The sequence below is a fragment of the Eleginops maclovinus genome, chromosome 13 (assembly GCF_036324505.1).
Source record: "Eleginops maclovinus isolate JMC-PN-2008 ecotype Puerto Natales chromosome 13, JC_Emac_rtc_rv5, whole genome shotgun sequence".
In the NCBI taxonomy this organism is placed as follows: domain Eukaryota; kingdom Metazoa; phylum Chordata; class Actinopteri; order Perciformes; family Eleginopidae; genus Eleginops; species Eleginops maclovinus.
The window spans coordinates 1,112,904-1,138,710 of record NC_086361.1 but is presented as its reverse complement, the minus strand read 5'-3'; the positions used below and the strand labels follow the sequence as shown (position 1 = coordinate 1,138,710).

The window sequence follows — 25,807 nt, the reverse complement described above, 5'->3', positions numbered from 1 at the left end:
CCCCCCCCCCGCGGGAAAGGGCCACAGGAACAGTCCGTGTGAAGGAAAGATGTGGTAGGCCGACAAAAATAGGGGAAAGGCACAGGCGAAGGATGGTGAAAATGGTCACAGAGAAGCCACAGACCACCTCCAGAGAACTACAACAACATCTGGCTGCTGATGGTGTAGTTGTTCACCGTTCCACAATCCAGCGTACTTTGCACCAGGAAGAGCTCATTGGAAGGGTGATGTGCAAAAAGCCTTTCCTGAGTGTTAATCACAAGAAGAGTCGCATGAGGTATGCAAAAGCACATCTGGACAAGCCAGAAGCATTTTGGAACAAAATACTGTGGTCAGATGAGACCAAGATTGAGTTATTTGGTCATAACATGAACAGGTATGCATGGCGAAAAAAACACACTGCATTCAATGAAAAGAACTTGTTGCCCACTGTAAAATTTGGTGGAGGATCTATCATGTTATGGGGCTGTGTGGCTAGCACAGGTACTGGAAAACTTGTTAAAGTTGAGGGCCACATGAATTCCTTACAGTACCAGGAGATTCTTGACAAGAATGTTCTAGAGTCAGTCACAAAGTTGAAGCTACGCCGGGGTTGGATTTTTCAGCAGGACAATGATCCTAAGCACCGATCAAAATCCACCAAGGAATTCATGCAGAAGCACAGGTACAATGTTCTGGAATGGCCATCCCAGTCCCCAGACCTTAACATCATTGAAAATGTATGGATTTATTTGAAGAAGGCTGTCCATGCACGGAGGCCAAGAAACCTGACTGAACTGGAGACGTTTTGTGTGGAAGAATGGGCCAAAATACCACCTGCCAGGCTTAAGGGACTTGTCTGTGGCTACAGGAGGCGTCTACAGGCCGTTATTGCAGCAAAAGGAGGCAATACTAAATATTAATGGAATTATTTCTTAGGGGTGCCCAAATTTATGCACATGCCTATTTTTGTTTGAATGCACATAAACATGTTTCTGTTTGACCAATAAAAGTTATTTCACTACTGAGATGTTTCTGTTACCATAAGGTATAACATATGTTAAAATGAAGTTGCTGCTTCAAAAGCTCAGCAAGTGACAAACTGATGCAGTGGTTTTCCTAAGGGGTGCCCAAACTTTTGCATACCACTGTACATATGTGGAATACATTGAAAGTATTTAAATACTTTACACTGTTGAATGAGGAGGTATGGACAGATGCATATATTACGTATAACAGATGTATATGGCAGATATGAGTAATATATAGATATGTGTACTATAAACAGATATATATGGCAGAAGTGTATAATATATATATATACTGTATATATATATATTTGTTTGTGTGTGTACTATAAACAGATGTGAGTAGACTTTCACACAGCTCAGGAGTTCAGCAGTCTTATAGCCTGTGGTATAAAACTGTCTCTGAGTCTGGTGGTCTTGGTCCAGATGCTGCGGTACCGTCTGCCAGACGGCAGCAGACAGAACAGATTGTTGCTGGGGTGATGGGGGTCCTTTAATATCCTACTTATTATTCATAGGTACGTCTTTGAGTTAAACATTTCCTTTTTTTTATTGTATTCTATAAACTACTGACAACTTTTCTCTGTGTTGAAATTCAGCAGACACTGGAACAGCTGCCATTCATGTAGAGATAAAGATTTAAGAATTATTTGGAGTGGTCTCTTCATTTTTTCTGGAGCTGTATATATAATAAAAGGTAATCAAAAATATTGAGGGTTAAATTTGCAAATAAGTTTTCACTTAACACAAATCTGGATTCATGCTCGTGAGGGACTGCATTTGGCAATTACTTATTGTATAAAAATACTCCTTACACTCAAACATTTGAAATGTACAAACAATAGAAAAGAGCAAAGACACTCACTGCTAAACCGTGCAAGCAGAAGAGTTGTAAGTCTCAGCAACGAGTCAATATTTCAATCTGCTGAATATAGAAAACTTATTTTGAATCACATGCAGCGCGTATTTATTCTGGTCAGAGGTTTGTGATTTCAGATTTCAAATGTATCTCAGAATGATGCATTCTGAATACACCACTCCTCTAACTCAACTTGAGTTTGACTTCATATGAGATAATAACAAATATCAACACCTGTTATTGCAAACTGGATTCTATCAATCAAAGTCACACACAGCTGCATAATCTAAATATCTCACTTTTTTAGGTTTTATTTCAGAGTTAATACATATTTTAATAACAATCATCCAGACTTTGGATGTCTTGGATTTACTGTGGTTCTTTTGATTCTGTGGAAAGTAACATAGATACAACTGTGAAATAATAACTGAAATAATTACATTCATATTTTCCAACAGTGACTCACTCTATTAAGAACCTCTACACTGCGTCCTCTGGAGTCACAAACTTCCCAGAGTTTGTGGTTGTTAGGTTGGTGGATGAAGTTCAGATCTATCACTACGACAGTAACACCAGGAGAACAGAACCCTCGCAGGACTGGATGAGCAGACTCATAGAAGGTGACCCTCAGTCCACAGAGAGGAAAACGGCATTATTTGTGGTTTTGCAGCAGACCTTCAAAGAGGCCCTTGACATTATAAAGCACAGCTTCAACCAAACTGGAGGTTTGTTCATATTTCACTTTCTAATTATAAAATGTTGTTTATATTTTCATCATGTATTTTACTAAACAGATATACACACACACACACACACACACACACACACACACACACACACACACACACACACACACACACACACACACACACACATACAATCACACACACACACACACACACACACATACAATCACACACACACACACACACACACACACACACACACACACACACTCACACTCACACACACACACACACACACACACACACACACACACACACACACACACACACACACACACACACACACACTCTCTCTGTCACACACACACACACACACACACACACACACACACACACACACACACACACACACACACACACACACACACACAGAGGAGCAGTGTGTTTTATAAGGCTGACAGGATAGGGAGAAGGTCTCATTCAGATCAGCGTTAAACGTTTAACCGCACCACTCTACTGCACAGTGTGTCCATCCCATAATATACAAATACAGTGCAGAAAGTAATAATTGTTTAGTTGCACAACAGAACATTAATTGTTCACAATTTGATAGTAAAATAAACATTTCAGTTTTTTATTTTATAAAGCAATAAACCCTGGTCCAGTGTGTCCAATCATTTAGTATCAAATATTGTTTAGTGTGGATCAAGAAGCAATTTCAAAATGTCACCGTTGCTTCTGGGAACTTGTGAGAAATTCAGTGTGCAAATGCCATTTAAAACATGCATACATACAAATAAAAGAATCCATTAGTTCTGTCTCTCTCTATCTCTGTGAGTGGATCGTTGAGTATAGCGGAGAGTGGTGATTATCGGTTTCGTAAGTTTTCAAACCCTTTTAAACATTTGTTTCTTTCACTGGGTGATTGTGTATAACTTTGTGCATCACGTCACCGAATTTTGGTGGGTTTGTTTGGTGGTACTGGTGATTTGTTTGCCAGGTGGCTGCTACCGCAGCCTCTCGGCGCGGCATGGCGTCTCGTGGCAGCAGCTCCGGGTTGGAGAAGCTGACTCGCCAGCACGCCATCAAGCTCTCTCCACCTGGCGGTGTTTCGGTGGAGGAGTGTAGTTTGGCTGTGGGTGCTGTGGTGATCATTTTCTTAGACAGCACTGAGAAAGCTAATCAGCTGGTGGAGAGCGGGATAGTGGTTAAAGGGACGCTGCTACCCGTGCTACCCCTTGCTACTCCCGCGAAAAAGTGGTAATATCGAATGTACCCCCGTTTCTGCGGAACGAGTTGTTGGAGAGAGAGTTGGCTCGGCACGGGCAGCTTGTGTCTCCAATAAAAATGATCCCCCTCGGCTGCAAGTCACCGCACCTTAAACACGTGGTTTCTTTCAGGAGACAGGTGCTTATTGTTATGATTAGATGTTATTACATGTTTGACCGCTAGTCGGCAGTACTGGTTAGTAGTCAGCTTACCGTACCAATTAGGGGACCGGAGCAAGACTGCATGAAGCCACATGTATGTTATAAAGAACGTGAGACATTAAACTAAGTTACTTGCTATCAACACGGCCTCATCCTTGGAACACGAACATGACATGGTACCAGGAGTAAACTCGAATGGGCGACATGGATTTAAAACCACCGGAAAGTTTGAAACTGACGGGGAATGTCGACGAGAACTGGCGCACCTTCAAACAGCGGTTTCACCTTTATGTTTCTGCTATGGGACTCGAGGCAAAGCTGGAAGCAAGAAAGGTAGCGCTGCTGCTAACAATAGCAGGGCCACAGGCCATAGAAGTATTTAACACGTTCGTGTTTGACGGTCCTGAAGATAATGTAAAGTTGGATGTAGTGCTTAGCAAGTTTGATACTCACTGTTCTCCGAAGAAGAACGAGACGTACGAGAGGTACGTGTTTCGGTCTCGTACACAGCGCCAGCAAGAGCCCTTCGATAGCTTCCTGACGGACTTGCGGCTAAAGGCGCAGTCCTGCAACTTCGCGGCGCTGACGGATTCCATGGTTCGGGACCAGATTGTAGTCGGTGTGGCGGATAATAAGGTCAGAGAGAGGCTACTACGGGAGATGGAGCTGACGCTGGCAGGAGCCATTAAGATCTGCCAGGCCAGTGAGCTGTCCCAAAGGCACGTGAGGACGTTCAGCGAGATGTCTGCAGCCGCCTCGGCGCAGAGCGACAGCGCAGCAGCGGTTGGAGCAGTGTCGTATCAGCGGGGACGGCGCACACAGACCCGGCCTGCACAGCAGGAGGACGTGATGATAAACTGCAAGCGCTGCGGCTCACAGCACAAGCCTAGACAGTGTCCAGCGTTTGGTAAGCAATGCTCTACTTGCCAAGGCAAGAATCATTTTGCTAAACAATGCTTCTCCAAACGGAAAGAGTGGAAGAAAGGAAAAACTGTAAACTTAATAGACGAGCCTGATCTAAGTGACACGTTCTTTGTTGGAATGGTGAATTGTGAAAGTGAACAAATAAATAAACCAGACAATGTAATTGATGTCACTACAGAAGATAAGTGGATAGCTCCTCTAATGATAAATGGGACTGTAGTCACCATGAGATTGGACACTGGTGCAAAAGCAAATCTCATAAGCATGTGGGATGTGAAGGCAATGAAAGATAAGCCACAAATAAACAGAAAAGAATCTGGACTGAAAGACTACAATGGGCGGCCAATCAGATGTTTGGGCACATGCAGGTTGAGTGTCACAGTTAAAGGAAAAGTGCACCACCTATCCTTCTTTGTTGTGAATGAGGGACGTGAATCACTTCTGGGTGACAGAGCCTGTGAAGAACTGGGGCTTGTGAAAAGAGTGTATCGCATCATCCCAACCATAAACCCAACAAATGACTCTATGGACACAATTGTTCAGAACTTTTCAGAGGTTTTCAAGGGTTTTGGTGTTTTGCCCTTCACATATAAAATACAGTTGAAAGAAGGAGCCCAACCAGTTGTGCATGCAGCACGCAGAGTTCCGGCGCCGCTGAAAGACTGCCTAAAGAAAGAACTCGATAGAATGATCATGCTAGGAGTGATCGAAAAGGTTAATGAGCCTACAGACTGGGTCAACTCACTGGTCATCACAAAGAAAAAGAATGGTGAGTTGAGAATATGTATGGACCCTAAAGACTTAAATGAGAGCATAAAGCGTGAACATTATCAAATACCTACACGTGAAGAAATCATCAGTGAAATGTCAGGTGCCAACTACTTCACAAAGCTTGACGCCTCACAAGGCTTCTGGCAGCTGAAACTGGATGAAAGCAGCACCAAGTACTGTACCTTTAATACGCCCTTCGGCAGACACTGCTTTCTCAGGCTGCCTTTTGGAATCAAGTCAGCACCTGAAATATTTCACAGAGCGATGGAGCAGATCATCGAGGGCTTGGATGGAGTTCGAGTCTACATTGATGACATCATCGTATGGGGTTCCACAGCCCAAGAGCACAACGAGAGGCTGAACAGAGTTATGGAACGCATACAAAAGTATGGACTGAAACTCAACAAGAGTAAATGTGAGTTTGGCGTTCAAGAGATCCTCTTCCTGGGAGACAAGCTGTCTGCACGTGGTGTCCAACCAGATAAAGACAAAATACATGCAATACAGAACATGCCAAGGCCCACAGACAAGACAGGGGTGCTACGCATCATGGGGATGGTGAATTTCATAGGTAAATTCATTCCCAATCTGACAGCAAAGACGTCATGCATACGAGAGCTTCTGCACAGGGACTGTGAGTTTAAATGGACAGTGAAACATGAGCATGAGTGGCAAAAACTCAAGGACACACTGAGCACAGCACCTGTGTTGTCATTTTATGACCACACGAAGAGGATAAAAGTGTCTACAGATGCTTCCAAAGATGGTATTGGTGCCGTTCTACTCCAGGCTGAGGGTGAGCACTGGAAACCGGTAGCCTATGCATCTCGGGCTATGACAAAAACTGAATGCCGATACGCTCAGATCGAAAAAGAGTGTTTGGGACTGGCGTATGGTTTGGAGCGGTTTCATAGCTACGTGTACGGCCTGCCGTCTTTCACAGTCGAAACTGATCATCGACCGCTGGTCGCTATCATCAAAAAGAATCTGAATGAAATGTCTCCACGGATTCAGCGGTTAATGATGAAGATGCAAAGGTATGATTTTGAACTGATATATACTCCAGGTAAACACCTAGTCCTTGCTGATGCCCTATCCAGAGCAACTACAGGCGACAGTGTGAGTGCAACAGACGAGGACATACAGTGTCACGTGAACATGGTGTCGGCTACACTGCCTGTGTCTGACACAAAGTCAAGACAAATAGCGGGGGCTACAGCAACGGATGCTGAGCTACAGCATGTCATGCAGAACATGGATGAGGGATGGCCAGCTGGTTCATGTCCACAATTTTACCATGTTAGAGGTGAGCTTAGTACTGTGGATGGTCTGCTGTTGAAAAAGGGCAGGATTGTTATTCCACAGGCTTTGAGAATGGACATGTTGCACAGGATACATGAAGGCCATCTCGGCATCGAAAAGTGTAAAAGGAGGGCGAGAGACACGGTTTTCTGGCCCGGACTGAACAAAGACATTGAAACACTTATAAGTAAATGTGAAACATGCCAGAAACACAGGAACAAGCAGAGCAAAGAGCCTATGGTGCTAGCTGAGGTGCCAACAGCACCATGGCACAAAGTAGGAATGGACTTGTTTCATCTCAGAGGTAAAGACTATTTAGTGATAATGGATTACTACTCAAACTTCCCTGAGATGGCGCTACTAACAAGCTCAACATCAACTTGTGTCATAACACATGCTAAATCTATCTTCGCCAGGCATGGCATCCCACACACCGTGGTGAGCGACAATGGCCCCTGCTTCAGCAGCAAAGAATGGCAGAAGTTTGCAGAGCAATATGATTTCAAGCATGTGACGTCAAGCCCACACTATGCACAGTCAAACGGGCAAGCTGAAAAAGGAGTTCACATTCTCAAGCAACTCCTAAAGAAAGCAGCTGACAGTGACTCGGATCCCTATCTGGCTTTATTGAGCTACAGAGCATCACCTCTTCAGTGCGGCCTGTCACCAGCTGAACTGCTGATGAAGAGGAAGCTACGAACAACTTTGCCGAGTCATCAAAACGACAAATTAAAGCAAAAGAATCACTCAAAGATTGAACATAAGCTACGACAACAGAAAATGATGCAAAAGTCATTCTATGACAGAACAACCAAGCATCTCCCTCCACTGACTACCAACGACACAGTCAGGATTGAGGATGCTGATGGATGGAGTACAAAAGCAACTGTCCTGCAAGAAGTTGCTCCACGATCGTACACAGTGAAAACTGATGATGGACAAATCCTCAGACGCAATCGTCGCAGTCTGTTAAAGACTCCTCAAGGGACTGTTGGTGAGCTCAGTGTAACCTGTGGTGAATCTCAGGTAATTCCCAAACCTGTTATGGACTGTAACACTGACTCTCACACACCTACTCCAAGCGAACCTGAGTTAAGAAGGTCCGCAAGAGAAATCAGAAAGCCTGATAGACTGAACTTATAAACAAAGAAAATTCAATATGCATGTTAAAGATGTTGAACAAAATGTATATTGACTGATGTTGTGAATGTGTTCTAAATGGTCTAGTGTTGGCTTAGATATGAGTTATGCAATCTGATATAAACTGTTTATACTGCTTATGTGTTGCAGAGTTATGCTGAATGTGAAATGGTTAAAATAACTGATACAGCTAATGTGATAATTCATGTTAATGCATTTTAACTTAGAAAAAGGGGGATGTTATGATTAGATGTTATTACATGTTTGACCGCTAGTCGGCAGTACTGGTTAGTAGTCAGCTTACCGTACCAATTAGGGGACCGGAGCAAGACTGCATGAAGCCACATGTATGTTATAAAGAACGTGAGACATTAAACTAAGTTACTTGCTATCAACACGGCCTCATCCTTGGAACACGAACATGACACTTATGATCCTAAAGAAGGATGAGGGGGAACTCAACTTGGTTCTTAGTTTTCGTATTGACGTTTTTGCCTACACTGTTCATGTCACGTCTGATACGCTGAGATGTTTTGGATGTGGAACTCAGGGACATCTCATCCGCGCGTGCCCTGGGGGAGCGGGTGGCGGTCCGGCTGCGGGTCCGGCTGCCGCTGCTCCGGCGGCGGGTCCGGGTCCGGCTGCCGCTGCTCCGGCGGCGGGTCTGCCTGCTGATGCTCCGGCAGCGGGTTCAGCTGCCGCTTCTCCCGGGGCGGGTCCGCCTGCCGTTGGGTCGGTGGCGGGTGCACCTGTCGTTGGGGCGGTGGCGGTGGCGCCTGTCGCTGCTCCCGTCGCTGTGGTGGGGGCTGGGAACGCTGCGGAGGGGGCGGGGCCGGCGCCTCACTCAGTAACTCACTCGGGGACAGTGGGCACACTGCAGCCAGGGTGGCTGAATCTGTTTTGGAGGAAGTCATCATGGATGAAGATTTGCTCAAATGACCGATTAAAAGAAAAAGTGCAGAGGTGTGCAACAACAACGTGGCCCAAACAAAAAAGGTTTAGAAGACAGAGTCGCTGTGTTCCTCTCAGCCAGAGGGACTCTCAGAGGACTCGGAGGACAGTGACAGTGACAGTGAGGCTTTCAGCGAAAGTATGCAGGTAGACAGGGGCAGGGCCGGGGTGGGCCATTTTCTCAGTCCGGGAATTTAATTCAAATTCAGGCCACTCTGATATGGAGGAGGACTTTGAGTCCATGAAAAGATAAAACAAACAAAAAACAATTCTCTCTCAATGCTTTTTATTTGTTTTAAACAAAGGTATATAATACTTTGCGTCACTTTAACAATATATAATTCAAATTCAAATAAAATAAAGATAATGATAAAGAAGAAAAGTTATTTCACAAATCAAAGTTATTTCAAAAATCAAACTGCACATACTGTATTTAAGATTAAAACAGCAAAAGTTTCCTCAGCAAAGTGCTTGTCTTTGCGAATTCGTTAATGACAGTGTCATTGTCAATGGACATCAAAATGTCCTTTTCAACACACATGAGCATAAATGCATCAAGGAGTTCCTGCGACATTGAGCTTCGTAGCCTGGTTTTCACACATTTTAAGGCAGAGAAGCTCCGCTCGCATGCAACCTGGGTGGTTGAAAGAGTCAAGAGAAACTTATAAGCCAACCCGATTACATGGTAAGCATCTGTGAGGAGGTTATATTGTGTGAGGATCAAGTAAACGCAGATAGCACAGTTTTTGCAAGAAGAGCATGTCCTGCTCTCCAGCTCAAATTCTGGCTCCATGTATGAAATTCCACTACCCTCCTCATCAGTCTGTGTGACCTCTCTTCCTGTCCTGACCACATAATCCTCCAGAGGACATTTTCTCAGTCTCTCCCACTGGGATGCCAGGCTATACAGCTCGTCATGCAACCTGCTGACAGTCGCTCTGTCATCAAACCTCAATACACACTTGCTTAACTCTTGCAGTGCTGTACTGGGGATTCCGTTTTCCCTCAACTCAGCAAAGTTGTTTGGGTCAAGGCAAGCAAAATCTGAGGCAAGTGTTGCATCGGCTGCAAACCTCCTGTTGATACTGCCAGCAACTGTGTCCAGAATAACATTATGGACCTTGACCTCAAATGCAGTATAAGGTGAGACTGGTGGGTCATCTTCCTGGAGCTCTCCTGGCATTCTTTTCTTTTTTCTGAGTCGTTTTTCTGGGAGAGAACTCTCCACAACAAGTTCACTGTCTGCCTCTTCCAGTTTCTTGTTGGCCCAACTCACAAACACATCAGCTGCTCCTTTAACTCCCTCAAAGTCCCTGGCAAATGTTTTGAGGCTTTCCTCTGTCCCCTCAACCAAACACTGAGCTGACAAAATATTCATCCCATGTGTCTGTAAATACTTGGATAGAGGGGAGGTGTGCCTGAAGATGCGGAGGAAAATCTGGGCTGTGAGTATAACCTCATATCTCAAAAGGGTTTCCACATGCCCCTTTGCTTTGGCCCTGACCACTGACTTCATAGTGTCATCCGCTTCAATTGCCACCAGGGTCAACAAGAGGTCAACATAGAGAGCATCCCTTGGATCGCCAAAGCTCCCAAACACCTTTGTAAGGGCCTGATCCTTAGCCCACCACCTTGTAGCTCCTATTGGAGCCAATTTCCGGTGACGTCTGTCCTCACTCATCTCCTCCCACTTTTGCATGCGTTTCCACGACTCCTTCAGAAACACTGCCACATCATTCAGAATGGAAAAAAGTGATGTGCTTTCAACCACACTGCCTGTTGTGTCTGTCAGAACAAGATTTAACACATGGGCATAACACCACATGTGAATCTGTGTAGGAGCCAGTTCAGAGAGCAATGCTGAGAACCCCTGATATTGGCCCTGCATATTGGCAGCACCATCAGTGGAGTTGCCCACACGTGTGCCAATATCAATGCTGAGATCATCCAAAGTCTGTTTCAACAGGTCAGTGAAATGCTGACCTGTGGACTTCTCACAATCCACCACAGCAACCAGTCGCTCATGAATCACATCTGTCACATACCTTAGTATGACAGAACATTGGTCTGTGGATGACACATCCTGAGTAGTGTCTATCTGTACCGAAAACATGCCTGCCTCTCTGACCTCATCAGCGATTCTGCGTTTTATCAGCATTTTGAGTACATCCACCACTTTGTTGACTATGTCCTTGGAAAAAAGTGTCACAAGAGACCCTCTTCCTTTTCCCCCACTGTCATGGTGAATTTTGCTTTGCTCAATGCAACTGCTAATGTGTTGCTGAAGACAGGGATCATATCGGCCCAAAAGCAGTAGCAACTCTAAAAAGTTGCCATGATTGACTGCAGTGTTTTTCTAGGGTGTAAGCAGCCTCTGCCTTATCCCCTCGATAACTAAGACCACATTTTCCAATGACTTTAACCACATCAACAATGCGTTCCATTACCTGGCGCTTCTGTTTAACGATTCATGATGTAAAGACATCTGTTTGCCTGCCAAAAGGCTGTTTACATTTGCATCTTTAGCCATCAGAAAGTAAGTATCTGCACAATTCCTATGTATCTTACTTTGTTCATGCTCTTCAATGCGCTGATGGATATGTTTCCATGCCTTCATACCACCCTTAATGAAGGGATTGTTTGTTTTAGCAGGTGGCGCAAATGCCAAACAAACAGAACAGTACAGTGATTCTGTTTTGTCACTGAAAGTCAACCATTTGCGGTTGGTGCCTTGTTTGTTGTAGAACACTTTGGCTACAGGGGGTGTTGTGGGCTGCTGAGGATGGAAACTAAAAAACATTTGTAGGTCTTGTCTCTGAGGACGAGAAAAATAATCAAATGCCTCCTCATCTATGCTATTGGCTGCCTGTGAGATCTCCTGCTGCACTCCTGCTGTTTCTAAGGTTCCTCGAGCCTCCCTCTCAGCATCTGACTCTCCTATATTATAGCAATTAGTCACATAGACAATTATTGATTAATTATTGATTGAAGTGATTACTTATTTCATTTGGGCTTATTTTGATGCATTTCAAGTAATTAGTTCGTTTTAAATCCTGCTACCTGTTTCCTCTGTGGTCCTGGCCTCTCCATGCCTACTGCATTCTCCTTCAGACTGCACCTGATCCTCTGAGGCTACAGAAAATGTTCATTAAGAGTTGTCTATGTTGCTAGAAAACATGACACACTTTATTTATCCTTTTATTCACTGATTAATTCATTTATTTATTTACTGTAATTGTGGTTGTGTTAAATGATTTGCATGATTTAGTCTACCACCCTACCATGGTTTTCTTCTCTATGCCAATATTTTACATCACAAATGTCTATCTTGACTAACTACAGTATCTTCCTCTACCTGGCCCTTCAGTAGTCGTGCCCTCCTTGGGATCATCAGTAGCACTGGAAGTGGTCTGCTGAGCTGTTGCTAGAAAACAATCGATAACAATAAAAAAATATATTTAATAGTGAGTTGATAACCACAGTGTGCGCGCCTCTGTGGAAATGCACGATATGACGGCGAGACGAAATAGGTTACAGTTGCAGAGGAGATAAGCGTGACAGCACATTTGAAACTGTTTGTCAAAAAATGGAAAAATGGAATGTAAAGCAAGTGTTCGGTTCTTTTACACACAGCAAGCACGGGACGTGAACATCTCTGCAACTGCATTCGTGCTCAGTCCGAAATGGATAGAAATCGACAAGAAAACAGATTCTTCCTTTCACATCAAAGCGTCGTGCCCGCGCGGTGTCCGGATAAGTGCTCATTGCAACTTGAAAATAGAACAGTCTATTCCCTGCACGGGTCTGAGCGGGCTCAGCTCACATTATAATAAATGGGAGGGGAAGGCTTGAACATGAAACATGATGCTGATTCCCGCGGGTAGAACGCGCGTGCAGACTCTCCAGTAATTAAAAAAGGCAACTAAACACCCCAACGTGCTCGCGCTGCCCCTGTTCCTGCACACGCGAACCATGTACAATATTTGCATACAGCACTTCTAAATAACTATATTTATTTTAATTGCATGTTTGAGATGCATTTAATAACAAATATCAAACAACAAATGTGATCGTCCCTATTTAATATTGCGTTAGTAACCACATGTGCGCGCCTGGGAATGCAGGCTACAGTTGATGAGGAGATACAGTGTGATAAAGCGTTAAGCAATTGTTCATCAGAACTGGAATGTAAAGAAAGTGTTCGGTTCTTCTTTGAATATAGGAATACACTTCTAAATCATATAAATTGTGAGATTTTACATATTTAACAACAAAAGCAGTCAGATGACAGTTGAGTTGACATTGCAAACGTTCGCCACGTTATAGCCTATTTGATCAAATTCACAACCAGGCCTATTATCCATATCTCTCAGTAACCTACCAGCTTGTCTTGAGAACATATCTGTCAATTTGGCACACTTGGCTGCCACCTCCTGTCTTTTTTTAAGCTTAGCCCTCTCCGTTCCACCTGGCCTCTTTCTACCCTCCATCACTGACGCGCTCTGTTTCGCGCCGTTGTTATTTAAAAGTCGAGCCGTGGGCCAAACCATCTGAAACATTTGGGAGGAGAGAATTCCCTTACATGGTAGAACCTATTTAATCTGCTGTGATGCAGCAGGCGGCTGCGCTGCAATGGTGAATTTATGCAGACTACAGTTGAATTGATATTAATGCAAGAATAAGATAAGTGACAAAAATTAGTTACAACTATTTTCCCCATGGGCCAATCAGGCCAGGTCGATGGTTTGGGCCGGGAAAGGTCCCGGATAATACCATTGCCACCCCGGCATTGGACAGGGGTGAAGAGTATTCCTTCCAGAGGATCAGAGGCTTCCTGAAGGACACTAAAGGGAGGAAGGCGGTAAGGGTGCAGGATTTTTTTGTTGATCAGCTGATGTTTCATGACTCTGCTAGGGCTCTCATGCGGCGCACAGGAGGCCTTGGGCAGCTTACTTTCAGCGAACAGGAGATCTACAGGCTGAGGAAACTACTGTTGAAGATACGAGAAGAAACTGCTGAAAGTCATGATTAAGTACACCTTGTTTGTCTTTTCTCTCCTTTCCTTTTTTTCAGTTATCGTTTTGACTTGTTTAGGATGCAGCTATACTTTCATTATGGGTGACATAAAGCTGGGCTCTCTGAATATTAACGGTGCTCGAGGGGATGCCAAGAGAGCATCTTTGTTTTCTTTGATAGAGAGTAAGAATCTGAATGTGACGTTTCTCCAGGAGACTCACAGCACTGCTGACAATGAGAGTGACTGGAGGAGGGCATGGAGTGGGGAGGGCTTTAGCCATAAATGCAGCAATAGTGGAGGGGTTGCTATTCTCTTTGCCAGAGGTTTCACACCCTTTTCCTGCACTGTTGAGGACGTCATTCCAGGTCACTTGCTGAAATTAAATGCTGTTTTCGAGAGGGTTAAAATATGTTTTATTAATATTTATGCTCCCAGTGTGGGCTCTGAAAGGCTTTTATTTTTTGAGCAGTTGAAGCATGCCCTTAGCACCTGCAGTAGTGAGGAGTATCTGTTCCTGGGGGGTGACTTTAACTGCACAGAAAACCCTGTGCAGGACAGGAACCACTGGGAACCGCATGCTGCCTCTAGGAGTGCTTTAATGAGGATCACAGAATCTTTCGAGCTGTGTGACATTTGGAGGCATCTTTACCCGGGCCAGCGGCAGTACACCTGGGTGCACTGTAGGGCCAATCTGTTGTCTCTAGCCAGACTGGACCGAGTGTACTGTTTTAACCACCACATTAATACAAGCAGGAGCTGCTCCATCAGTCCTGTTGGGTTCTCTGACCATTCCCTTGTTCAGGTTTCAGTTTGTATTAATTATGTGAAGTGCAATAGTGCATATTGGCACTTCAATGTTTCTTCACATTTTTTTGGGGTAAAACTACCATAATTGTAAGAGTGAGTACAGTAGTCTTCAGCAGTGGTGGGATGTGGGGAAAGTCCAAATCAAACAGCTTTGCCTGCAGTACACTCTCAATGTCACCAAGGACATGGCTAGATCTCTGAGGGCTCTGGAGAGGGAAGTGGTGGAGCTGCAGGAGGCCCTGCAGAGCATGCAGAGTGGGAAGGCTCCTGGCATAGACGGCCTGCCTGCAGACTTCTATAAGGTTTTCTGGCGTGTTATGGGTGATGACCTGCTGGGTGTCCTCAGGGACAGTCTCAGTAAGGGGAGATTGCCTCTGAGCTGCAGGAGGGCGGTGCTCACTCTCCTCCCCAAGAAAGGAGACCTGCAGGAGCTTGGGAACTGGCGTCCTGTATCCCTTCTCTGTACCGACTACAAACTGCTCTCCAAAGTGTTGGCGACGAGGCTGAGGAAAGTGATGGAGCATATCATTCATGTAGACCAGACATACTGTGTACCCAGCAGGTTGATAACTGACAACGTCAATCTGATTCCAGATGTTTTGGACCTCTCCAGTTCATTGGGCTGTAAGCTTGGTCTGATTTCTCTGGACCAAGAAAAGGCTTTTGACCAAGTTGAGCACCAGTACTTGTGGCAGATGCTGGAGGCTTTTGGGTTCAGCTCTGGTCTGATAGCCAAGATCCAGGTCTTGTACAGGGACATTGAGAGTGTACTGAAGATTAACGGTAGTTTGTGTGCTCCTTTTAAGGGTTGCTCTTTGTCTGGGATGCTGTACTCCCTGGCCATAGAGCCTCTCCTACACAACCTAAGGTCCAAACTACATGGTTTTTCTTTTCCTGGCTGCGATCACGTTCTTAAATTGTCTGCGTATGCGGACGATGTAATGGTGATTGTGAAAACTCAACAGGATATCAATGCTTTAACAGAGACTGTAGGTGTGTTTAGCAAGTTGTCTTCTGCTAGGGTAAACTGGGGGAAGAGTGAGGCCTTAGCAGTAGGGGCAGGCCACTTTAATGGTCTAGTTTTACCTGGGGGCCTTGTTTGGAAGAGGGGAGGGTTGAAGTACCTGGGTGTTTATCTCGGTGACGAGACCTTTTGTTTACAAAACTGGGACGGGCTCGTGGAAAAGGTGGAAGGCCGATTAAAGAAGTGGAAGTGGATCCTTCCAAAACTTTCTTTTAACGGGTGTATTTTGATTTTGAATAACCTTGTGTCCTCCATGCTGGCTCACCGGTTGGCATGTTCAGACCCGCCTGTAAACCTGCTGTCCAGGGTGCAGGCGCTAATGGTGGATTTCTTCTGGGACCGCATGCATTGGGTCCCGCAGAGAGTCCTTTTCCTGCCAAAGGAAGAAGGGGGACATGGACTTGTTCACCTGGCAAGCAGAGGGGCTGCGTTCAGGCTCCCTTTCGTCCAGAGGTTCCTGACTGGACCTGCTGACCTGGTATGGAGACCCGTGGCTCGTGCTGTACTGGAGCGCTGTGGAGGGCTGGGCCTGGCTGAGTCGCTGTCCCTAATGGACATTAAAGGATAACACTTGAACAACCTCTCATGCTTCTACAAGGGACTTTTCAAGGTGTGGGGGCTTTTCCGGAAAGAGAGAACGGAGAACTGTGCCTCTTTATTCTGGCTCCTCAAAGAGCCGGTGGTCCACGGGACTCATTTTCTGAGTGGAATAGGGCCTTCTCTACAGCAGAGACTCTGTGAAGAGAAGATCCTCACACTGGGACATGTGCTGGAGGTGTGTGGCCCTCGCCTGGACAATGCTGCGGGCCTGGCGGCACGTTTGGGCATCAGGTCAGTCCGAGTGACCGGCCTCCTGCTGAGTGGGTGGAAACAGCAGCTCAGCGACCCAGAACTGGCACTGGCTGTTGCTTTCTGTAACGGACTTACTGAACCAAACGAAGATGACTCTTTTCCAGAGATACTTTGTGTTCCTGACGTCACATGTGATAGTTTTCTGTTAAGGTTTAATAATGTCACTGATTTTAAGTTTAGCACCATGTCCAACAAAAGGATGTATTATTTCATGACAAAAGTGCTAAACCAGAGCAGACTGCAGGGTCGAGTGGACACCCGGTGGAGAGCCCACCTGGCCCTGACTGAGACTCAGAGGCCTGAGTGGAGAGCGCTTTACAAGCCCCCGCTGACAAAGAGGCTTGGGGATCTACAGTGGAGGATTCTGCACGGCGCGGTTGCTGTCAATGCCTTTGTTTCAGTGATCAACCCAGCTGTTTCTGACACCTGTCCGTTCTGTGACCAAAGGGAAACCATCTTCCACTGTTTCTCAGGATGTGATCGACTCCTTTGTCTCTTTCAGTTACTGACCCAGATGTTTGTTTTGTTTGGTGAGATTTTTTCCCCCCAAGTGTTCATCCTTGGTTACAGGTACACCCAGAGACAAAAGGTGAAATGTCAGCTCCTGAATTTTTTGTTGGGCCAGGCCAAAATGGCCATCTACCTCAGCAGGAGACATAAAGTTGGGGACTCGATGGCCTGTGATGCTGTGCTGATCTTTAAATGCATGGTGAGAGCGAGGGTCAAAACTGATTTCAGTTATTTTCGTCTGACAGAAAATGTGGGTGAGTTTCAGAATATGTGGTGCTTTAAAAATGCTTTGGTTTCAGTGGAGAATGATGAGCTGGTTTTCAATCAATTCCTGAATTGAAGTTGTTTTGAATTGTTTTTTGTTCTGATGTGGTTTGTTTAATTTATTTTTGAATAAAAGTGGTTTGAAAAATCAAAAAATCTCTCTCTCTCTCTCTCTCTCTCTCTCAGGTGTTCACGTTGGCCAGTGGCTGAACGGTTGTGAATGGGATGATGAGACTGATGAGGATAAAAGTTTTGGTCAGTTCGGTTATAACGGAGAAGAGTTCATATCATTTGACCTGGAGAGAGGGACATGGAACGCTCTAAAACCAGAGGCTGTCAACATCAAACACATGTTGGAGCAAAAAAAAACTCTGATAGCACTGTACAAGTACTACCTCACCCAGAAGTGTACTGAGTGGCTGAAGATATTTGTGAACTATGGGAGGAGCTCTCTGCTGAGAACAGGTACAGTCTCAGGACCTGATGTAGTTTCATGGACTCAACAATGTTAATATGCCTCGTGTTTCTTCCAACAGTAACATACAGAGACCCTCTGTGTCTCAGTTTACACGTTTTCTTTTCCTCTCATGCTCTTCCCTCTCTATCTCCCCTCTCTACCCCAATTTTCTCTGTCACTGTCCCGCACATTTATCTCCCACTCTTTCCCTCCATTTCTTCTCTTCTTCTTTCTCCCCCCTTCTCTCTTTTTAACCCTACTTGCCATTCTCCCTTTCTAATCCCTCACTTCTTTCATCTGTCTACCCCCCCCCCATCTGTCCCTTACTCCTCTTCTCATTACTGTTAACTTGTATTTTCCCTCTTTGTAACCTTTTGACCCTGGGAACGCTTGTGCGCATGCGTTGTATGTTGGAGTTACTGGAGGAGACCGGTTACAGTGGAAATGGTGGTCACAGAGTTGTCCTGTTCTGAACTGGAATAAAGTCACTAAAGTGATATAAACGTCGTGTTTATTGAGTCTAACATTGGTAGCAGAGGATGGCTGCTAGTTACAAAATTCCGCCGAAGTTTGACGAGACCAAGCCGTACGAGAGTTGGAAAAATGAAATTAACGTCTGGACGCGTGTTACAGAACTCGACAAAGAGAAACATGCACTTGCTGTCGCCTTGGGGCTTCAAGGAAGAGCCCGGGAAATCGCAATGGAAATACCTGCAGATGACTTGGACATTGATACCGGTATGGATACGTTGTTAGCTAAATTGGATAGTGTGTTTCTAAAGGAGGAAAAAGACCGTGCATATGAAGCGTATTCTCATTTTGATAGCATCACAAAAGAAAGTTCTCTGTCCATATCGGACTACATAATTGACTTCGAGCAGAGATATAACCGGATGAAAAAGTACAATATGGCGCTACCCGATGCTGTGTTAGCATTTAAGCTCTTGGACACGGCTTGTCTGGACGTGAAAAGCAGGCAACTTGCACTGACTGCGTGCACGGACTTGAAGTTCGTCGATATGAAATCGGCACTTAAGAGGATTTTCGGAGGAAAAGCGCCAGGCTCGTCAAGCGGAATACAAGTGAACCAGCAGGATGTGGCGTTCTTTACAGAGCAAAGACCGCAAGGACGAGGACAACGATACACGGTACAGACTGGACAACAGAGGCAGCCCTTACAAGGTACCAATCCACTGGATAAATTCGGTAGGATATCAAGGTGTGCCATCTGTCAGAGCACGTTTCATTGGGCTAAAGATTGTCCTCATAAGAAGAGTGAACATGTCAAACTAACTGAAGAAGAAAATGTTGACGAATGTAACATCACACTGTTTACCAAAGCTTCAATGTCTGATTCAGAAATCTTCCTGGCTGAATCCCTGGGGTCAGCTATCATTGACACTGCTTGTACTCGTACTGTATGTGGGGAGAAATGGCTGGAAAGCTATGTGAAAGACCTCAGCCCAGACCAAGTGAACCAGGTGCTGCAAACAGAAATCCCCAGTAGCAGGCCATTTCGATTTGGAGATGGAAACTTAGTGTATTCCAGCAGAAAAGTAAAACTACCTGCTAAGATAGGACAGACAAAATGTCATGTTGAAGCTGAAGTGGTCAAAGCTGACATCCCACTGCTGCTGAGCAAAACATCTTTGAAGAAAGCAGGAACCATTTTGGACATGGAAAACGACCGAGCTGTGATGTTCAGACAACCTGTGCCTCTTGAATTCACTAGCTCTGGCCACTACTGTGTAGACATCAGAGACAAAGATACGGAAAAGAGTGAGCCTGAGGATGAAGTCCTTACTGTGACAGAAAACATGTCCACCAATGAGAAACACAAAGTTCTTCTGAAGCTTCACAAACAGTTTGGCCATGCCTCAGCAGATCGTCTACAAAGGCTCATTCAAAGCGCAGGAAATAAGGACAAAGACTGTGTCACTATTTTGCAACAAATAGTACATGACTGTGACATATGCAAGAGGTACAGCAAGACCAAACCAAGGCCTGCTGCAGGTTTGCCCTTGGCCTCAGAGTACAATGAAACGGTAGCAGTGGACCTGCATGAGTTGGAACCAGGTGTATGGTATCTCCATATCATCGACCATTTTACACGTTTCAGTGCTGGAAACATAGTGAAAACAAAGAAATCCTGTGAAATCGTCAACTCCTTCATTCACACATGGATAAGCGTACATGGCCCCCCCCGGAGACTATACAGTGACAACGGTGGAGAATTCAATAATCAGGAAATCAGAGACATGGCAGAAAACTTCAACATTGAGACAAGAACAACAGCAGGATACAGTCCCTGGAGCAACGGCCTACTGGAAAGACACAATCAGACACTCACTGAAATCATCCAGAAAGTGAAACGGGAAAATGGATGTGACTGGCACACTGCTCTTGACTGGGCCCTCATGGCCAAGAACAGTATGCTCAGTGTTCATGGTTACAGCCCGCATCAATTAGTATTTGGACAGAATCCTAACCTCCCCTCTGTGTTAGTTGATAAGCTACCTGCCTTAGAGGGCACCACTGTAAGTGCTAGGGTAGGAGAACACATATCAGCTTTGCATGCTTCCAGGAAAGCATTCACTGAAGCCGAATGCTCAGAGAGAATTAGGAGGGCACTTCGCAAGCAGCTCAGACCTACAGATGACAAATATGTGACAAGAGACAGAGTATATTACAAACGAGCAGACTGCACTGAGTGGAAGGGACCAGGGGTGGTTATTGGTCAGGATGGGGCTGTTGTATTTGTAAGACATGGTGGGATTCTTGTTAGAGTGCATCATTCCAGGCTTTGTAAGGTGAACACAGAGGAACACGACAAGCAGATTGCTCAAGATGATGCTAACAGAAAAGCAGAAAGTGAGGTAGGCGTGTCAAACACTACAGAAGATAGCTCAGATAGTGACCATAATACTGACAATGAACAGGAGAACATCAGTGACATGGAGGTGAATACAGGAGAAGTGTTGCACCCACCCATCACACAACCTAATGTGACACAAACTGACACAGAGCACAGGGCCTGTGGTGACCCTGCCCCTTTTGCAGGTGTAAGGTTAAGAACAGGTCAGACTGTAACATTTGTGAGCAGAGATGATGGCATTCAACATACAGCCAGAGTTTTAGGCAGAGCAGGAAAAGCCACAGGACAGCATAAAAACTGGTTTAACTTACAACATCTTGAACCTGATGGCAGTGAGGGACAAAAGGAGTCAGTTGATATGTCATCTGTTGGTAGTCTTAACGTTGAGTCAGAAGACAGGGAGGCTGATGTACTCATAGCAAAAGACATTTCATTTGATGCAGCAAAACAAGAAGAGATACAAAATTGGCACAATAATCATGTGTTTGAGGAGGTTGATAATGCAGGCCAAAAATGTGTCTCCACTAGATGGGTCTGTAGTCTCAAAGACTCTCCCAAGGGTATTGTGCCTAAAGCACGACTCGTAGCCAGAGGGTTTGAAGAGCTTAATATGCAAGAGTTACAGAAAGATTCTCCAACCTGTGCTTCAGAATCTCTTAGGCTGTTGTTATCAGTAATCTGTCAAAACCAGTGGCAAGTCCATTCTATGGACATCAAATCTGCATTCTTGCAGGGCATGGAGCTGTCTAGGGATATTTATATCCGGCCCCCTCCTGAGGCAGGCAGTGCAAATGTTATATGGAAACTGAAGAAATGTGTATATGGTCTTGCTGATGCATCTCTATATTGGTATAACAAAGTCAAAGAAATCATGCTGGGCACAGGTGGTCAAATGTCGCAGGTGGATCCAGCAGTCTTTTATTGGTTAGACGAGCAGTTTAAGGTTACTGGAGTACTTGCATGCCATGTAGATGATTTTCTTTGGGCAGGCTCGCAAGATTTTTCAACAGATGTGATTCCCCTACTGAAGTCTGCGTTCCATGTAGGGCGTGAGGAACATGAGCATTTCTCCTATGTAGGAATGGATTCTGCTACTGTTGATGGTGTAGTTCAGGTACATCAGCACAGTTACATTGAGAATTTACAACCTCTTCACATGCAACCAGCACGTGCTATACTTAGGGATGCGCCCCTTAATGACACTGAAAAAGAGCAGCTTAGGTCAAAAATAGGACAAGTCCTATGGGTTGCCAAGCAGAGCAGACCAGATGTTATGTTTGACTCATGTAGTTTGGCATCTAATATCAAAAATGCTACGGTGCAGTCTATGCATGAGGTAAATAAACTTATCCGTAAGCTTAAGGCAGACAAGGTGACCCTCAAGTTCCAGCATTTAGGAAACGATGCTCTTCACTTGGTGGTTTTCAGTGATGCTTCTCTGGGTAATCTTCCGGATGGAGGTACACAGGGGGGGACATTGATTGTTCTTATGGGAGAAAGAGGAAAGTTTTCTCCTCTGTGTTGGCAGTCCAAAAGAATTCGACGTGTTGTACGAAGCACCCTTGCAGGAGAAACACTTGCTATGTCCGATGGTGTAGACAATGCTATTTTCCTTGCAACTCTTTTTTCTGAGCTCACCACTGGTAAGGCTGAACTGAATGCTCCTTCACTGGTCTGTGTAACCGACAATCGGTCCCTGTTCGATGCCCTCAAGTCAACTAAACAGGTCACAGAAAAGAGACTTAGGTTGGATACAAGTGGTATTAAGGAGCTTATACAAAGCAAGCAAATAAAAGAGATGCTCTGGTCAGACACAAAAGGCCAACTCGCTGACTGTCTCACCAAAAAGGGAGCTTCGGCTCTGGTGCTTTTGAAAGCTCTAAGTGAAGGACTGTGGAATCTGAGGTGAAAACTTTATTGCACAGACAATTCAAAGCACTGAAAACTTCGTTTGCATTATTAATATGTTCATCTTTTGTCAAAATTCAATGTACCAGGATGTCACCGGGATGTCATTTTATTTTGTTTATGGTCATTGGATGACTTTGTATGTTTATTTGAAATCTTGTGACAAGTATTACTTGTACATTGTTTTATTATTATTTATTGTTTTATCATTTCACATAAAAAAAGATGGGGAGATTGTTAACTTGTATTTTCCCTCTTTGTAACCTTTTGACCCTGGGAACGCTTGTGCGCATGCGTTGTATGTTGGAGTTACTGGAGGAAACCGGTTACAGTGGAAATGGTGGTCACAGAGTTGTCCTGTTCTGAACTGGAATAAAGTCACTAAAGTGATATAAACGTCGTGTTTATTGAGTCTAACAATTACTAATGCATTACTTCAAAGTGATAATAATATAAACATGAAATAATCATAAATAAGCTTTAAACGGTCTCTCTCTCTACTCCCCAGACCTCCCCTCAGTGTCTCTCCTGCAGAAGTCTCCCTCCTCTCCAGTCGGATGCCACGCTACAGCTTTCTACCCGGACAGAGCCGTGATGTTCTGGAGGAAAGATGGAGAGGAGCTTCATGAAAACGTGGAACATGGAGAGATGCTCCCCAACCACGACGGATCCTTCCAGATGAGCGTAGACCTGAACATTTCTTCATTCCCAGCCGAAGACTGGAAGAAGTACCAATGTGTTTTTCATCACTCTGGTGGGGAGCACATCGTCACAGTACTGGACCCAGCAGAGATCAGGACCAACAACGATACAACTGGAATCACAAGTGCTGAAGGTTCAGTGTAACAGTCCTGCAGTTCCTTTTTACGTGTGACGGATTGTTTTTATGATTTTTACCATCGAATATAAACTAACATGACTTTTAAAATCACAATTCAGAGATTATAAGCACTGTATTGACTTATCTAATGGAAGCTTTTCAGTAAATCAGTCAGAATGAAGGTGTTAAGCCGTACTCTGAGAGTTGGTGTAAAAACACAGTATGAGAGTGTCTGTATTGTGGTCTGGTTCACAGATTGATGTTCTTCTCCTCTAACCTGCTTCATCTGTTCAGGTTGTGAATAACTTTTGTTGTTTTCTGCTCAACAGGAGATCTCAGCTACATTTACATTATTGCTGCTGTGGCTGCTCTCGCCCTCATCGCTGTGATTGGATTTGTGGCTTACAAAAAGAAAAAGGGTGAGACCAACACAGAATCATCGTCTCATAAATGTGTTCTCCAGATCTAGATTTTTGGCTTTGATGCTTATAACTAAATTGTTAAAGTGAAGTAAACATCCGCAGTAAGCTTTGCTTTAGCTCTTTGTGCAGTGTCATGATGATATGAGTAACATTTAGATTCAAGGTAAAGATGAAATAGTATTTATGTTTTGATACAACAACATATTTGCTTCCATTCTTCATACATACAGTTTAAAGTCAAGTTACTTGATATTGAGTGCTGTGGATGGTTATTGGGAATCTTTAGGGTTAGAGATACAAAGCTGTCCTTCCTACTGGTTTAATCTGTGTCATCAAGTGCATTTCTTGTACAAGGGACTGTGTATTAAATCATTTTTGAATTGACTTTGCTTTTCATTACAGCCAAACACATTCCATCTCCTGACCGCGGCTCTGAGCTCTCTGAGAAACTGAATCCAGATCCAAGATAAACCCACCCTGCACACAGCGAGGTGCTTCATCAACTATAAAATCCTGTTGTTAAACAAATCTGTCCTAAGATACAGAACCTCCTCTGATTCTGTATCTGCGGTAAAACCTTTGACACTTTGCTGCTAGGGTTAAAAAAAGCATAGTAGTTCCAAAAGTGTTTTATAAAACACTTAATTCTGGATATTTTGAATCATTGTTAATATGTTGCTTTGTGGAAAGTAAAATCTTCTTTACACATTATGGGAAGTTAGAAATGGGAAGAGGTTTTTTTTATATCACAGTAGTGAATTATTCTGAGTTGTATGTCATGAGTTGGACACATATTTTCTCATAAGTGTACTTATCCAGAACTCTAAATAATAATGTATGACTTCGTGGTTTTCTGAACTAATCAGGAATATGTTGCTTTTGTTTCATAAGATGTTTTATCTTTTTCTCATAGTTCTGTTTTGATTTGATCCTCAAAGGGTTGTGGGATGTTTAAGCCTTTCAGCACACTAATGTAAATATTCCTGTAGATATTTCCTGCAAGTGTTTAGTGACAATTGAGATTTTCTCTTAGTTTTATAAACTGAATTCATTGAACTGTGATACTCAAACTCACTTCTGTGTTGGGCTAGGTTTGAGTATCAAAATAACTGCAATGCTATCATTTTTTTGCATTTTCTTCATTTGTTCGCTTTTCAATAAAGACCCGTTTTTTCCACATTTGTGTCTTTTTGTGATTTTACTTGTTGATTACACGTATGTGACTGTAGAGTAATACAAATACTGTAGCTACATTTAGTTTTCTGCTCTCAATTTGTACACTAATCATTGATCTTTATAACATTTGTGTGAAGAAGACATGAGCGTTACTGGTTATGGATGACTGACATTGTCTAAAAATAACAGACCTTCAAATTTGTAACTTGTTCAGTAAGATTTTAATCATAATGATGAATAATATTCTATAGAAGTGACAAACCCTTTCTTTTGCCAACAACAGTTAGGCTAGGCAGGTCTCTGCTGCCTGGAGACCCCAGAGTGTCTTGAAACGCCCCTGCCTGACATGAGAGATGTGAAAAGATATGTTAAAACACAACTACTGCAACCAGGCCAATGGAGTTGCAGTGTGCCACTCACTAAAGTTAAGGTATATCGCCTCACCTCTAGTGTATTAACAGTAATCAAATTCAATCAATCAAATGTGAGCAGTGATGCTGCCCTTTGGACTGAAGGATGGCTGGCAGGTCAGGAGTAAATTTGGTGGTTGAAATGCGAAGGACATCACAGAGATGGCTGTCGGTCATTTTGGTTCGCAATCTGCT

At 44.1% G+C, this 25,807-nt stretch overlaps 1 protein-coding gene across 3 annotated transcripts; it reads left to right on the top strand.

Moving 5' to 3' along the window:
- Positions 1-1,617: 1,617 nt before the first annotated feature.
- On the top strand, positions 1,618-25,203 carry LOC134875132 (class I histocompatibility antigen, F10 alpha chain-like). 3 transcript variants are annotated; one of them, XM_063899569.1, is made up of 6 exons: positions 1,618-1,704; positions 2,325-2,591; positions 17,731-18,009; positions 23,293-23,619; positions 23,934-24,023; positions 24,429-25,203. In XM_063899569.1, exons 2-6 carry the CDS (start codon positions 2,468-2,470, stop codon positions 24,494-24,496), a joined length of 888 nt encoding a protein of 295 aa, XP_063755639.1. In that variant the 5' UTR covers positions 1,618-1,704; positions 2,325-2,467; the 3' UTR covers positions 24,497-25,203. The 3 variants fall into 3 exon arrangements, with proteins under 3 accessions (XP_063755639.1, XP_063755638.1, XP_063755640.1); XM_063899568.1 differs by lacking the exons at positions 1,618-1,704; positions 2,325-2,591 and adding an exon at positions 16,955-17,534; XM_063899570.1 differs by lacking the exons at positions 1,618-1,704; positions 2,325-2,591 and adding an exon at positions 17,281-17,479.
- Positions 25,204-25,807: the final 604 nt, after the last annotated feature.